The sequence below is a fragment of the Panthera pardus genome, unplaced genomic scaffold (assembly GCF_024362965.1).
Source record: "Panthera pardus isolate Hobbes unplaced genomic scaffold, ASM2436296v1 HiC_scaffold_17, whole genome shotgun sequence".
In the NCBI taxonomy this organism is placed as follows: domain Eukaryota; kingdom Metazoa; phylum Chordata; class Mammalia; order Carnivora; family Felidae; genus Panthera; species Panthera pardus.
In genome coordinates, this window is record NW_026526732.1 from 96,949,139 (window position 1) to 96,965,515 (window position 16,377).

Below are 16,377 nucleotides of genomic sequence, written 5' to 3' on the forward strand. Positions count from 1 at the left end.
ATTTCTTCTGCTCCCTGAATTGTCTGTTTCCTTTGACTTTATTTTTCTCTTAGTTTGTTTTGGTCTGTTTTCCATGATAGAAGATTTCCTCAAATAATCACCTTCCCTCAGGTGTGCCCAGTGTCCCTGAGTTCATAGCTCTGGTTCAACCCCTCCTGAGAGAAAACCTCCATCTTTTGCTGTGGTGAAGAGTGGTAGTTGCAGACAGCATGGGAAGAATATGTGACTTTGTGGTCCCAAAGTGTCTTTGTGTAGGTCTTTCAGTGACTCCTCCTTTCAGTGACCTCTTCATGTAGGTCTTTTCACACTACCAGCACTATCCTAATCCCTTTCACACGGACAATTCCTAACCCATTTATAGTTCTGTGGTGTGATATGACTTATTTCTTTTTAATTTCTCTACCTCTATCCCCTCCTCACCCCCATCACAGACACTGAGTTTTCAGATTTCTACAGAGTTAGTCACTACTCATCCATCTGTTTTTCAGGTTGTAAAATTTTATTGGTATCTTTTATCTCCTGTGGTCTTCTTTCAGGTTTTCTTGTCATTTCCTTTTATGCATTTTAAGTTTATTTTTAGCAGGATTTCAAGAAAGAAGGGAGAGTCACACATATTTCACTTAAGCTTTATATCATGCTTAAAGAAATCTGGGCAAAACTTAACTAATTTTTTATTCTTCACTGTAATCTCATTAGTTATGAGACTTGAGTTTTCAGTCAATGCTTTCCTTTTTATGGTACACATTCATTTTCTAAAAATAATGACAAAATAAATGGATACCTTCTATACAATAGATATGTCACCTTTTTCTCTTTTATATCTTATTTTTTTAGTGTTTATTTATTTATTTTGAGAAAGGGAGAGGCAGAGAAAGAGGTACAGAGAGGATCCCAAATAGTCTCAGTGGTATCAGTGCAGCACCCGATGTGGCACTCATTCCACAAACCGTGAGATCACTACCTGAGCCAAAATCAAGAGTCAGGTGCTTAACCAATTAAGCCACCTAGGTGCCCCTTCCTCTTATATCTTATGGTGTTAGTCAGTTGTGGTCCACAAGATAAGTTTCAAATGCTTAACACATACATATATAGCACAAATACATTTGCCATTCTGAATGTCTAAAGTGGCATATATATTCTGCTGTTTTTCTTAGTTAGTAGGCTTTATAAGTTGAAAAAGATCCCTGATTATTAGTTCAGAGAGTTTTAAAGAATTACTGAGCAAAAGATAACCACTTTGCAGTCTGCTCTTACAGGGTAGTTAGATGATCATTGAGAAATGGATTTCGAGGCTAGCAATATGTAATGTTATGGGTTGAATTGTGTCCCCTCAAAAAAGAAACTTTGGAGTCCTAAACCCCAGTACCTCAGAATGTGACCTTCTTGGGAAGTAGGGTTTTTACAGATGTAATCAAGTTAAATGAGATCATTAGGGTGGGCTCTGATCCAGTATGATTGGTGTCTTCATAAGAAGGGGGGCTTTTAAACATGATGAGAGAGAAGCATACAGAGAGAACACCATGTGAAGACTGGCATTATGTGGCCTCAACCCAAGGAACAACCAGAAACTGAGAGAGAACTTACCTGGCACCTTTAGTGGGAGTGTGGCCCTGTTGACACCTTGATTTTGGAATCCTAGCTTCTAGAAGTGGGAGACAACACATTTATGTTGTTTAAGCTACCTAATTTGTGGTACTTTGTTACTAGCAAGCTTATATATGGAGGTTATTGCTGATCAAGAGAAAAGAAGTTACAATAGAAGGAAAAGGAGCTAATTAAAGTGGAGCCAGAGAGAATAAAAGGGGAAAAACTGAACACAGTGTGTAGTGTCAAGTCATTTAGGGAGTTCTTCCTCTAAAGGGAAGGAGACAAATAGGGTGGAAGGTGGAAAAGCAAAATGCCTGAAAGGGGTTTTGTTTTGTTTTGTTTTTTAAATGGGAGAAATAATGGTATGTCTGATTTTAATGGGAATGATTCATTAGAGGAAGAAAATTTTATCTTGTAGCAGAGAGCAGGGAGAACCTCCAGAGCTCTGTTCTTAGGTAAAAGAGGATGGTATCTGATGCACAGATACTGCCTTTGGCCCTACAAGAGGATGGGTCATCATGAGCGACAGGAGAGAGTGAAGCATTAAGCATGGGTGCAAGGATAGGGCATCCAGCTGACTCAGTTGGAAGAGCATGGAACTCTTGATCTTGAGGTCATGGATTCAAGCTCCAAGTTGGGCAGAGATCCTTACTTAAAATATAAAAAAAATAAATAAATAAAGCATGTGTGCAGGGAGATGACAGTCTCTTTCATATCCTCCAATTTCACACTGAAGTTGGAAGTAAAGTCATCACCTGAAAGCAAGGATATGGGAGGAGGTGTGAGAAATTGGCAGAGAGAGAAGAAAATGAAATGGCATTTGGGAGTATGGGAGAGAGAAAAAACTGGTCATAGTGATTCCTTTCATATACTATTGAGACTCATTTGCTACTCTTTCATTTAGAATTTTCTCATCTAAATGTGTAACAAAGATTGGTCTAATAATTTTCTTTTTAGGCTTTATGTGTCAAGTTCCGGTGTTGATAAAAACAGAGACAATAATAATAATAAATGCCATTACTGACCACCTATCATGTGCTCTGGGGAAAGCATTTCTTCCAATGATCTCTTTTAATCGTCATAGCAGGAAGGACATGACAGATTACCCTCATCCCCATTTTGTAGATAAGAAGATTGAAGGTGGGGCCGAGGGCCCAGGAAAGTGACATGGCCAAAGTTGTATAGCTAATAAGCAGAGATGGGATTCAAACTAAAGTCTGTAACTCAAAAATCAATACTTTGAACCAGCAATTTATGCTATGTTTATAAGCTAGCTTTTAATCATACTCTAAGTTCTGGAACAGATTAAATAAAAATGAAAATTATCTATTCTTTGAAATTTGCAAAAACCTCACCAGAAAAAAACATTGGTTACAAAAATTCAATATTTAAAGTCGAAAAAATAAAGAGATAATGGCTTGGTGATGCAATAAACACATTTAAGATGTAGCTGTTTCTATATAAAATTATGAAGTCTTCAATTTAATAAATATACTTAGGAAAGCATGTGAGTCATTACTTTGTAAATCTAGCTCATCACCATGTTTTATCTGTCTCTGATCATTTCTGCCTCCAAAAATATGTGGAACTATCCTCTTTGCATCCATGCTATCACCCTGGGCTAGGCTGCCATCATGTTAGTCTGGATGACTGCAGTACTGTTAGAGAGTGGTCCTTCTTCGCTTTCTTCCTTGTGTTATTTGCACTCATTTTGTGCAGAAGCCAGAGGGATTTATTTTCAAAATGTTCTGTGTATTTACTGTTTTACAACAAGATGCTGCCCACCATAGCATATGATTGCCAAATATTCAGCAGCACAAAATAGTGCCTGGTGCTGAACTGTAAATGGAAAACATAATTTTTGAAAAATAAATACTTAAATACAATATAAGACCATATGGAAGGCATTATACCAAGTGGTTTTTAATTTGCAAAGATAGATCTTTCTCATTTATCAGTCTTCAATGGAATGTGATTATTTTCTCAAACCACTTTTCCCAATTCCAAAACTACGCTTTAATATATGGGATCTTTAATTCCAGTAATTCTGTAATGGATCATAACAGGCCTCATTTTCTAGTGCTTTCCCTGGCAGAGGGGAATGAGATCAATACATCATAAACACCTTAGTGTATTTGTTCTGTCTTAGTAATCTTTTCTTTCTGGGGCCTACCACAGTGAGTAGCCTCTATTAAATGCTCAGTAAGTATCCACTGAATGTTATTAAGTGAATACAACATTTGGTATTTTGTAGGAATAATCTAAAATTTTCTAAGCTATAAACTAAAGACTTCAATAGAGTGCTTAGAAAATCACAGATTTTTTTTAAATGTGATGTTTGATTTTTTTCTCTAAGGTAGTGATTTTCTTTTTCATTCTTGACAGGTGATTTGCAATAATTTTCATTTATCATATATTTTCCCTTTCATCTAAAAATGTCAGTTTTCTCAAAGTTTACCTTGAAGCATGACCAAAGACTGTCGAAGTCGGCTGTTTTCTTTCCGGGTGTTTGTTAGTTTTTGTTTCAGGCTTTTTATTTTCATGCACAATTCCTCCTTTGACAATTCTGCTAAAGGCTCTTCTTCCTCACTGGAGCTCTCACCAGGCAGAAAGGCATTTCCTGAATATGGATCTCTCTAAAATACAAGGCAGGCACAACAAAAAAAGCTTCAAAGTGACTTTAATGGTTTATCCCATGTTCTGTGTGCTGAAGGGACCTACAAAACCCTCATCTCCTGGGCATTTCCTGCTACAGATGTCTTACCTAGTGAACTAGCCTCAGCTTTGTCTTCCTCTCTCCAGGAGAGCTCAGAAAAAGGTAAGACATCAAAGTTTCATGCACACATCTCTCACATAGCAAAAATCAGGATTCTGTCTAACTTCAGTGAAGAATATAAAGTAGGAAAATAGTATAACAGAGAAGGATCAACCAGACTGCCACTCAAATATTTGTAATTCATCTCCACCCTCCATTTTTCCCCTAACTCTTCACTCACAGTCTCTCTGTTGAGACTGCTAGAAATTTGGGAGTTTATTGCATCAGAGAAAAGAGAGAGAAGATTCACCTAGAACAAAACATTCATGCTTTCCTTTTAGTTTTAAAAATAATTTTTAAGATCAATAGCAAGACAATACTCTGAAACATACACATTTGAGTTGCAAAACACAGGCTGTGTTGAGACAGAAAAGGATTTCCTCAAATTACCAAATTTGCCTTGGTAATGAATTTGTAAAGATCCAAACCTAAAAGGCTGGAGTATAAAGTTTTTAAAAATAAACTTTAGAATATAAGAGATAAAGGTATGACATAAAGAAAGTTTCTGTTGTACAGGAAAGGAAGAGACATTCTGGTGCTAGGAGGAGCCTAGGGAATAAGTAGCTGGAATGGCAGGAAATCAGATTCAAGTGTCTTTGCTCTTCCTGACCCCACTATTTGAGGGGAAGGGAGAAAGATCACGGGGTAAGGGTATATGTTAGAAACATCCAGATAAATGAGGGGCAATCTTAGAGCAACAGGATTGGCTCCTTCCCTCTCAGTGCATTAAACACTCCCCAAAGAGGCATGATGTCCAGCATTAGCATCATGTCAACATGGTATTTCTCAGGGTCATAAATCTGAAATGGCCAATATTAGTATCTAGACAGTTGGACCAGAGAGAGCAGCCAGACTCTCCAGAGTTCTTACAAAGCAGATGGAGAATCCAAATGGTCCCTTTGTCCTTGTCAGGAAACAGGTAAGTGCTGAGGAAACTGGTGAAACAGAAATAGTTCAGTGTGTAGACAGAGAGACCACACAATTCCAGAACCTTTTAGAAGGTGGCAGTGGGCCCCACTCCTGCTAGGGACCAAACAATGCCCACAGTAGGCAAAGAAAACTTTTGCAGACAACTGGACTGAAGGAAGAAAAGGCCAAGATTCAACAGCAGAGCACATGCAACACACATAGGAGACACTCCTTGAAGTGTTAGGCCCTGGGGAATAGGGAACACTGCACTACAGAGCAATAGAGGACCTCTTCTTTGTAACGTTATTATTGTAAATGGCAAGAGAAGTAGCTGAGTTTTCTAACACAGAGAAACAGACACAGAGAGTTAAACAAAATGAGGAGATGCAAGAATATGTCCCAAATGAAAGAAAAGGAACAAATACTAGCAAGGGACCTAAGCAAAATGGATATGAGTAGCATGTCTGATAGAGATTTTAAAGTAATGATAAGGGGTGCCTGGGTGGCTTAGTCAGTTGAACATCTGACTTTTGATTTCAGCTTAGGTTATGATTCCAGTATCGTAGGATCAAGCCCTGTGTCTGTGCTGAACATGGAGCCTGCTTGGGATTCTCTCTCTTACTCCTTCTGTCCCTCTCCCCTATGCATGCTCTCTCAATCTCTCTAAAAATAGATAGATAGATAGATAGATAGATAGATAGATAAAATAATAAAGTAATGATCATAAAGATACTCACTGGAGTTGAGAAAAGAGGGCAGGACATCAGTGAGACCTTTAACACAGAGATAAAAAAAAATCAGATCAAGACCAAAATAATTGAAATTTAAAATACATTTGATGGAATAAATAGCAGTCTAGATGAAGTGAGGAATGAATTAATGACCCGGAAGACAAAGTAATGGAGAGTAACCAAGCTGAGCAAAAACTAATTTTGCTAAGAAAAGCTCATTTTCTTTCCTTCCTTTTGTTCAAATTGAGAATAGTCTTAGGGAACTCAATGACCCCCTCAAGCATAATACCATTCACGTTATAGAGATCTCAGAGGAAGAAGAGAGAGAAAAGAAGGCAGAAAATTTACTTGAAGAAATAATAGCTGAAAACTTCCCTAATCTGGGGAAGGAAACTGATATCCAGATCCAGAAAGCACAGAGATTCCCCCTAAGAAGGTCCCAAATTCAACCCAAGAAGGTCCATACCAAGACACATAGTAATTAAAATGGCAAAAAGTAATGATAAAGAAAAACATTTTAAAGCAGCAGGAGAAAGGAAGACAGTTACATACAGGGGAAACTCCATAAGGCTATCAGTGGATTTTTCAGCAGAAACTTTGCAGGACAGCAGGAAGTGGAATGATACATTCAAACTCCTGAAAAGAAAAAGCTGTAGCTAAGAAAACTCTATCAGAGAGTATCATACAAAATCGAAGGAGAAATAAAAAGTTTCTCAGACAAAAAATAAAAGAGTTCATGACTACTAAACAAGCCTTCAAGAAATATTCCTTTGAATATAAAGGAAAGACCATAAAAGAGAGTATGAAAAGTAAAATATACAAGAGCAGTAAAAGTAAGTATTTCTGTAAAAACAAGTCAAAGGTATTCATAAAATTAAAGGATGTAGAATATGACACTATATACCTAAAACATTGGGGAGGAGTAAGAAATTGTTTCAAACTTAAGCAATCATCAACCTAATATAGACTACTCTATGCAGAAGATGTTATATGAAAACCTAGCGGTAACCACAAATAAAAAACCAGGAAATATGCAAGGAATAAAGAGAAAGGTATCCAAGTATATCACTAAAGAAACCCAACAAACCATGAAAGAGAGCAAGAGAAGAAAGGATCAGAGAAAATCTATAGGAACAACTACAAAGAAGTAGAAAAAAAAAGTGACAATAAATACATATCAATTAATCATTACTTTGAATGTAAAGGGACTAAACACTCCAATCAAAAGACATAGGGTGACAGAATGGATAAAAAACAAGACCCATCTATTTTCTGCCTATAAAAGACTCATTTCAGGGGTGCCTGGGTACCTCAGTTGGTTAAGCATCTGACTCTTGATATTGGCTGAGGTCATGATCTCATGGTCATGGGACTGAGGCCCAGTGTTGGCTCCTCCATGCTAGGCTTGGAGCCCGTTTGGGATTCTCTCTTTCCTTCCCTCTCTGCCCCTACTTTGCTCATCTTCTCTCTCTCTCAAAATAAATAAATAAACATTTAAAAATACAAAAAATTAAAAAGTCTCTTCTTTAAAAAAAAAAGACACCTGCAGATTGAAAGTGAGGGGATGGAGGGCACCTGGGTGGCTCAGTCAGTTAAGCATCTGACTCTGGCTCAGGTCACGATCTTATGGTTCGTGAGTTTGATTCCCACATCAGGTAAGCTCAAGCTCCACTTCAGGTGAACATGAGCCCCACTTCAGGTGAGACCCACTTCTCTCTCCCTCTCTCCCTCTCTCTCTGCCCCTCTGCGCCTCTCTTATACAACAACAATAACAACAGCAAAGAAAGTGAGGGGATGGAGAAACATTTATCATGCAAATGGATGTCAAAAGAAAGCCAGGGTAGCAATACTTATATAGGACAAAATAGATTTTAAAACAAAAACTGGAACAAGAGACAAAGAGGACACTATACAATAATAATGGGGACAATTCAACAAAAGGATACAATTGTAAATAATTATGCATTCAAGATCAGAACACCCAAATACATAAAACATTTAATAGAAAACATAAAGTAAATAATCAATAGTAATAGAATAATAGTAGGGGACTACTATGGTAACTAATGTAACACCCCACTTATATTATGATGGACAGATCATCCAAACAAAAAATCAATAAGGAAACAGTGGCTTTGAATGACACCCTGGACTAGATGTGTTTAACAGACATATTCAGAACATTCTATTCTAAAATGGCAGTATTCACATTCTTTCCAAGTGCGCATAGAATATTCTCCAGAATAGAGCACATATTAGGCCACAAAACAAGTCTCAATAAAATAAAAAGAAAATCAAAGTCATACCATGCATCTTTTCTGACCACAATGCTATGAAACTAGAAATCAACCAAAAGAAAAAATCTGGAAAGAGCACACATACATAGAGGTTAAATAACATGCTACTAAAAAATGAATGGGTCAGCTAATAAATAAAAGAAAAAATAAAAAATTACATGAAAACCAGTGAAAATGAAAATGCAATGGTCCAGGGCGCCTGGGTGGCGCAGTCGGTTAAGCGTCTGACTTCAGCCAGGTCACGATCTCGCGGTCCGTGAGTTCGAGCCCCGCGTCAGGCTCTGGGCTGATGGCTCGGAGCCTGGAGCCTGTTTCCGATTCTGTGTCTCCCTCTCTCTCTCTGCCCCTCCCCCGTTCATGCTCTGTCTCTCTCTGTCCCAAAAATAAATAAAAAACGTTGAAAAAAAAAATTAAAAAAAAAAAAAAAAAAAAAAAAGAAAATGCAATGGTCCAAAATCTTTGGGATGTAGCAAAAGTGGTGTTAAGAGGGAAGTTTATAGCAATACAGGCCTACCTCAAGAAGCAAGAAAAATCTCAAATAAACAACCTGACCTTACATCTAAAGGAGCTAGAAAAGAAGAACAGACAAAACCCCAAATCCAGGAAAAGGAGGGATGTAATAAAGATTAGAGCAGACAACGTCACTCCTCATCAGGGAAATACAAATTAAAACCACACTGAGATATGACCTCACGCCAGTCAGAGTGGCTAAAATGAACAAATCAGGGGATTATAGATGCTGGAGAGGATGTGGAGAAACGGGAACCCTCTTGCACTGTTGGTGGGAATGCAAACTGATGCAGCCACCCTGGCAAACAGTGTGGAGGTTCCTCAAAAAATTAAAAATAGATCTACCCTATGACCCAGCAATAGCACTGCTAGGAATTTACCCAAGGGATACAGGAATGCTGATGCATAGGGGGACTTGTACCCCAATGTTTATAGCAGCACTTTCAACAATAGCCAAATTATGGAAAAAGCCTAAATGTCCATCAGCTGATGAATGGATAAGGAAATTGTGGTTTATATACACAATGGAATACTACTTGGCAATAAGAAAGAATGAAATATGGCCTTTGTAGCAACATGGATGGAACTGGAGAGTGTTATGCTAAATGAAATAAGTCATACAGAGAAAGACAGATACCATATGTTTTCACTCTTATGTGGACCCTGAGAAACTTAACAGAAGACCATGGGGGAGGGGAAGAAAAAAAAAGTTAGAGAGGCAGAGAGCCAAACCATAAAAGATTCTTAAAAACTGAGAATAAACTAAGGGTTGATGGGGGGTGGGAGGGAGGGAGGGGTGGGTGATGGGCATTGAGGAGGGCACCTGTTGGGATGAGCACTGAGTGTTGTATGGAAACCAATTTGACAATAAATTTCATATTAAAAAAATTTAAAAAAGAAAAAAGAAGGAAAAAAAGGACATCAATGAAAAAAAAAAGATTAGAGCAGAAATAAGTGGTATAGAAAGTAAAAAAACTCCAATAGAACAGATCAATGAAGCCAGGAGCTTGTTCTTTGAAAAGATCAACCAAATTGATAAACCCCTATACGGACTCATTAAAAAAAAAAAGAGAGAGAACCCAAATAAACAAAATTACTAATGAGGGGGCACCTGGGTGGTTCGTTTGGTTAAGTGTTCATCTTTGGCTCAGTTCATGATCCTGCGATTCATGAGTTTGAGCCCCACCTCAGGCTCTGTGCTAACAGCTCAGAGCCTGGAGCCTGCCGCAGATTCTGTGCTCTTCCTCACCCTCTGCCCCTCCCCTGCTTGTGCTCTGTCTTTCTGTCTCAAAAATGAATAAACATTTAAAAAAATCACTAATTAAAGAGGATAAATATCAACCATTACCACAGAAATAGAAACAAGTGTAATAGATTATGAAAACCTATATGCCAACAAATTGGACAACCTAGAAGAAATGGATAAATTACTAGACACATATAATCTACCAAAGCTAAAGAAAGAATTGGTCTGTTCAGGCAAATTACCAGGAATGAAATTGAATCAGTAATTAAAAACTCCCAAAAAACAAGAGTCCAGGAACAGATGGCTTCACAGGCAAATTCTACCAAACATTTAAAGAAGAGTTTATACCTATTTTTCTCAAACTATTCCAAAAGATGAAGAGGAAAGGAAACATGAAATTCATTCTACAAGGCCAGTATTATCCTGATTCCAAAACCACATAAAGACACCACAGAAAAAGAGAACTACAGGCCAATATCTGTCATGAATCTTCAACAAAATATTAGCAAGCTGAATCCAGTGATACATTAAAAAAGTCATTCACCACAATCAAGTGGGTTTATTCCCAGGATGTAGGAGTGGTTCAATACTTGTGAAACAATCAACATGATACATCACATCAATAAGAGAAAGGATAATAGGATCATTTCAATAGATGCAGAAAAAGCATTTGACAAAGTACAGCATCCATTCATGATAAAAACCCTCTGCAAAATAGATCTAGAGGGTAACCCCAACATAATAAAGGGCTTATATGAAAAACACACATCCAACATCATATTCAATGGTGAAAAACTGAGAGCTTTTCTCCTAAGGTCAGGAAAAAGACAAGGATATCTGCTCTCACCACTTTTATTCAACATAGTACTGGAAGTCCTAGACACAGCAATTGGACAACATAAAAAATTAAAAGGCAACCACATTGGTAAGGAAGAAGTAAAGCTCTCACTATTTGCAGATGACATGATACTATTTATAGAATACTTTCAAGACTACCAAAAAACTACTACAACTGATAAATGAATTCATGAAGTTGCAGGATACGATATCAATGGAGAGAAATCTGTTGCATTCCTGTTCACTAATAGTGAAGCAGCAAAAAGTGAAATTAAGAAAACAATCCTAGAGGTGGCTGGGTGGCTCAGTCAGTTAAGCATCTGACTCTTAATTTCGGCGCAGGTCATGATCTCAAGGTTTTGTGGGTTCAAGCCCCGTGTCGGGCTGTGTGCTGACAGAGTGGAGTTTTCTTGGGATTCTCCCCCTCTCTCTGCCCCTCCTCCCACTTACATTCTTTCTGTCTCTTTCAAAATAAATAAATAAATATTTATTATTGAGAGACAGAGAAAGACAGGGCATGAAAATGGGATGGGCAGAGAGAGGGGGACACACAGAATCTGAAGCAGGGTCCAAGCTCTGAGCTGTCAGTACAGAGCCTGAAGCGGGGCTCAAACTCACAAACCACAAGATCATGACTTGAGCTGAAGTTGGACCTTAACCCACTGAGCCACCCACGCACCCCTCAAAATAAATCAACTTAAAAAAAAAAGAGAGGCACCTGGGTGACTCAGTCGGTTGAGCTTCCGACTTCAGCTCAGGTCATGATCTCACGGTTCGTGGTTCAAGCCCCACACGGGGCTTTGTGCTGACAGCTTGGAGCCTGCTTTGGATTCTGAGTCTCCCTCTCTCTCTGACCTTCCTCCATTCATACTTTGTCTTTTTCTCTTTCAAAAATAAACATTAAAAAAAAGAGAAAACAATCCCATGTATAATTGCGACAAAAACAATAAAATATCTAGGTATAAACTTAACCAAAGAAGTAAAAGACCTGTACTCTAAAAACTATAGAACACTGATGAAAGACATTCAAGATGATGCAGACAAATGGAAAGACATTCCATGCTCATGGGTTGGAGAAACAAAATATTGTTAAAATGTCCATACTACCCAAAGAATCTACAGATTTAATACAATCCCTATCAAAATGCCAAAAGCATTTTTTACAGAACTAGAACAATCCTAAAATCTGTATGGAACCACAAAAGACCTTGAATGGCCAAAGCAATTTTTTTTTAATGTTTATGTACTTTTGAGTGAGTGCAAACAGGGGAGGGGCAGAGACAGGGGGACAGAGGATCCTAAGTGAGCTCTGCACTGACAACAGTGTGCCCCATGTGGGGCTCTAACTCATGAACTGCGGGATCATGACCTGAGCTGAAGGCAGATGCTCAACCAACTGAGATACCCAAATGCCCCAAAAGCAATCATGAAAAATAAAAATAAAACTGGAATTATCGCAATTCCAGACTTCAAGTTATTATTACAATGTTTTAGTAATTAAAACAGTATGGTACTGACATTTAAAACTAGACACATGTATCAATGGAATAGAAGAGTAAACCCAGAAATAACCCCTCAGTTATATGGTCAATTAATCTTCGACAAAGGAAGAAAGAATATACGATGGAAAAAAGACCATCTCTTCAACAAATGGTGTTGAAGAAGCCACATGCAAAACAATGAGACTAGGCCACTCATTTTCACCATACACAAAAACAAACTCAAAATTAGATTAAAGACTTAAACGTGAGACCTAAAGCCATAAAAATCCTGGAAGACAGTACAGCCTGTAATTTCTCTGACATTGGCCATAGCAACATTTTTTCCTGTGACAAGGGAAATAAAAGCAAAAACAAACTGTCAGGGCTACAAAATAAAAAAGTTTCTGCACAGCGAAAGAAACAGTCAACAAAATGAAAAGGCAGCCTACTAAATGGTAGAAGGCATGTGCAAATGACATATTCAATAACGAGTTAGTATCCAAAATATATAAAGAACTTATAGTATAGGAGTGCCTGGCTCAGTTGATTGAGCACCTGACTCTTGATTTTGGCTCAGGTCATGATTCCAGGGTCATGGGATTGAACCTTGTGTCGGGCTCCACATTGAACACGTAACCTGCCTAAAATTTGATATCTCTCTCTCTCTCTTCCCCCCTCTGCCCTCTCCCCCACTTGATTTCTCTCTAAAAAATAATAATAATAAAAGAAAAAATAATTTATACAACTCAACACCCCCAAAAGAAATAATCCAATTAAAAATGGGCAGAAGACATAAACAGATATTTCTCCAAAGAAGACATACAGATGGCCAATAAACACATGAAAAGATGATCAACATCACTCATCATCAGGGAAATGCAAATCAAAACTACAATGAGATATTACCTCACACCTGCCAGAATGGCTAAAATCAAAAACACTAGAAGCAACAAGTATTGATGAGGATGTGGAGAAAAAGGAACACTTGTGTACCATTGGTGGGAATGCAAACTGGTACAGCCACTGTGGAATCAGTATGGAGTTTCCTGAAAAAATTAAAAACAGAGCTACCCTATAATCCAGTAATCATACTACTGGGTTTTTACCCAAAGCATACAAAAACACTAATCAAAGGGATACATGCATCCCTGTTTACTGTAGGATTATTTACAATAGGCAAATTATGGAAGCCGCTTAAGTGTCCACTGATAGATGAATAAAAAATAAGATGTGGTATATATACACAACGAATACTATTCAGGCATAAAAAAGAATGAAATCTTGCCATTTGCAATGACATGGATGCAGTTAGAGAGTATAATATAAGTCAGTCAGAGAATGACAAATATAATATGATTTCACTCATTTGTGGGATTTAAGAAACAAAACAAATGAGCAAAGGGGAAAAAAAGTGAGAGATAGAAACCAAGAAACAGACTCTTAACTATAGAGAACAAACTGTTGGTAACCAGAGAGGAGGTGAGTGGGGGGATGAGTGAAATCAGTGAAGGAGATTAAAGAGTACACTTATCAAGATGAAAAAAAGAATAAACAAGAGTATGGCAGTGGGTGCCGGGATGGCAAACTTTACCTGCTGTGCCAACAGAACCCTCAAAGGACCTGGAAGTGACTAAAACTAAAATACTAATAGTTCAAAGGGACTTTTAAAAACTAGAAAACTCTAAATGTAATTCACTGTGAATAAGCAAGTTGAAGCTTTTTTCTTTCTTGTTAAGCAGGGATGGAGAAATGAAAGCCCAGTAGGATCAGTTACAAAATACAATTACATTTTTGCATGATTTATAATGTATACATTCAACCTCATTCCTTATTTTATAAATATACAAGTATATGTATATGTGCATGTATTTCATTATTATATATATGCATCGATGTGACATATATAATATATATAAGGCTAATGAAAATTACTATTATCATATGTAGGCAAGTAGCTAATGTACTCACATTAGCTATATAAATCCTACAGGGAAAAAAATGATGGATTTAGCTAAATAAAAATGAAAGATTTTTTTTTTGAAAACTGAAGGATGCCATAAATCTATGGAGAAAATTTGAAAAAATTAGAATCTGTGGCCTAGTTCTTACCATTTTTAGCAAATTCCTAAAAGAAATAAATGAAATGAGGCAAAAGCAAATCTATTTGTAAACATCAATGGAAAATATAAAATTAATAGACAAATATCAGATTGGGAGAAGATATTTGCAAAAATAAAAACCATAAGAGACTAAATTTCTTTAGTAGAAATGGTATTTGTGCAAATCGATAAGAATAGAACAGGAAACCCTCTAGAATAAACTAAAAAAAACAACAGAAAAGATAAGAGTCCAATAGAAAAGTGGACAGTGACAGAGACTACTACTTCTCTCCAGGTATGTGTTCTCCCATTTTTCTTAGAGTGATAGGTTTTTACTTGGGCAGGTAGCTGTCAGCTAAAGATTACATTTCCCAGGCTCCTGTGCATCTCAGTGTGGCTATGTGACTAAGTGTCCATCAATAAGATAGAAGTAGAAGCAATGTGTACCACTACTGGATCATGACCTTAAAAGGAACGGGCATGTCTACCACCTGTATTCTTCTTCTGTTGTCAGAGAGGAAGGCATGATGGTGGAAGCTGGAGTAGTCACTTTGGACCCAGAGATAGAGGCTCTGTGTTGAGTAAGGTAGACCAGCAAGATAAGAGAAAGCCCCAACTTTGTGGAGCTGCCATAGTAAGCCTGAACTGCCCTTGTTATGTGAAAGGGAAGTAAACCTCCGTCATGTATAAAGCCACTGTTATATTTGGGCCTTGTTACAGCCTTTGAAACATGCATCATAACTAATACAGATTTTGGTACCTAGAAGCAAGATATTCAAAACCTGACATATGTTTGAATCATTTAGAGATCAGGTTGTCGTCCAAAAAAAGCAGAGATATAACGTGTTGGAAAGCTGTTGACTCTTGTCAGACCTTGTGACATATTTGGTAAACCTGTCATCTGGAATACTTTGGAAGGCAGACCAGGTGTTTACTGAGCCTGGAAAAAGAAATGTTGGTGTGTACCAGGGACTTCTTGTCAGTTAACCAGTTTGCAGAGAGGAAGGTTTTCTCTTTCTACCTCCTTTCACCTGAATGTAGCCTACAATCTAAATTTACCAATAATCAGTAATGTTAAATCTTCAAGGTTTGAAAAGCCAATTACTGCCATATCTAAACAGCAGGAGGTAAGACTGACCTCGAGGCTTTCTCAAGAGCTTCTCTTGATATCTGTTGAGATCTGTCCCAATGGTAAGTATCAAATTCAGTGTGTTACCTTTGAGCTTATTGTTTCGCATGGCCATTAGATAACTGCCATAAATTGGAGAGAAAAGAGGATGAACACAGATACCATAATAAAAGAGGAGAGTTTTCAAGCTTATTTATGACCAAATCTCTGGTCCAAGATCTCTGGCTGTAGTTACTAACCATGGAATCAAATAGAAATAAGTAATCTGGAAAGCTATTAACTTTCTGAAGAAAATAAATTGCTAAAAAAATCACAACACTGGCCTGTAAGATCTTGTGACTTTTTTACTCCTCAGTGAACTACTGAATCCCCGAAATCTGCACCAATAAATTGAAGAAAGATGTCATTTTCTCCCGTCATTGCCAGAAATATAAAATATGAGTATAAATGTTAAGTGATGGTAGGGAAGTACAAATATAGGAATCCCTCGTGTGCTGCTTCTGAGCATGTGGACCGATGTGGACATTCTGGAAAGTAATCTTATAATATTTGGTCAAATGAACTAGAAACAAACATATAACTTATAAGCCATAAGTCATCCTTCCTATGTGTTTATTCCAGAGAAACCCTCACATTGTTTCTTAAAAGGACAGGTATGAGGGTATTTTTTTTTTCGCTGTTTGTAGTAGCAAGATGGTGCAGGAAACTTAGGTATTCATCATTGGAGAAAAGGACA

At 37.5% G+C, this 16,377-nt stretch overlaps 1 protein-coding gene across 2 annotated transcripts in view; it reads right to left on the reverse strand.

The window, feature by feature from the left end:
- Nucleotides 1-16,377, reverse strand: part of BEND6 (BEN domain containing 6) — a 64,392-nt gene that overhangs the window by 20,493 nt on the left and 27,522 nt on the right. The window contains exons 3-4 of one of the 2 annotated variants that reach the window (XM_019457494.2): nt 6,049-6,084; nt 4,046-4,223 (exon numbers count right to left, since the gene is read on the reverse strand). In XM_019457494.2, coding sequence (XP_019313039.1) covers nt 4,046-4,223; nt 6,049-6,084 — 214 coding nt within the window. The remainder of the gene's footprint in view (nt 1-4,045; nt 4,224-6,048; nt 6,085-16,377) is intronic. The other variant, XM_019457495.2, reaches the window with a different exon arrangement.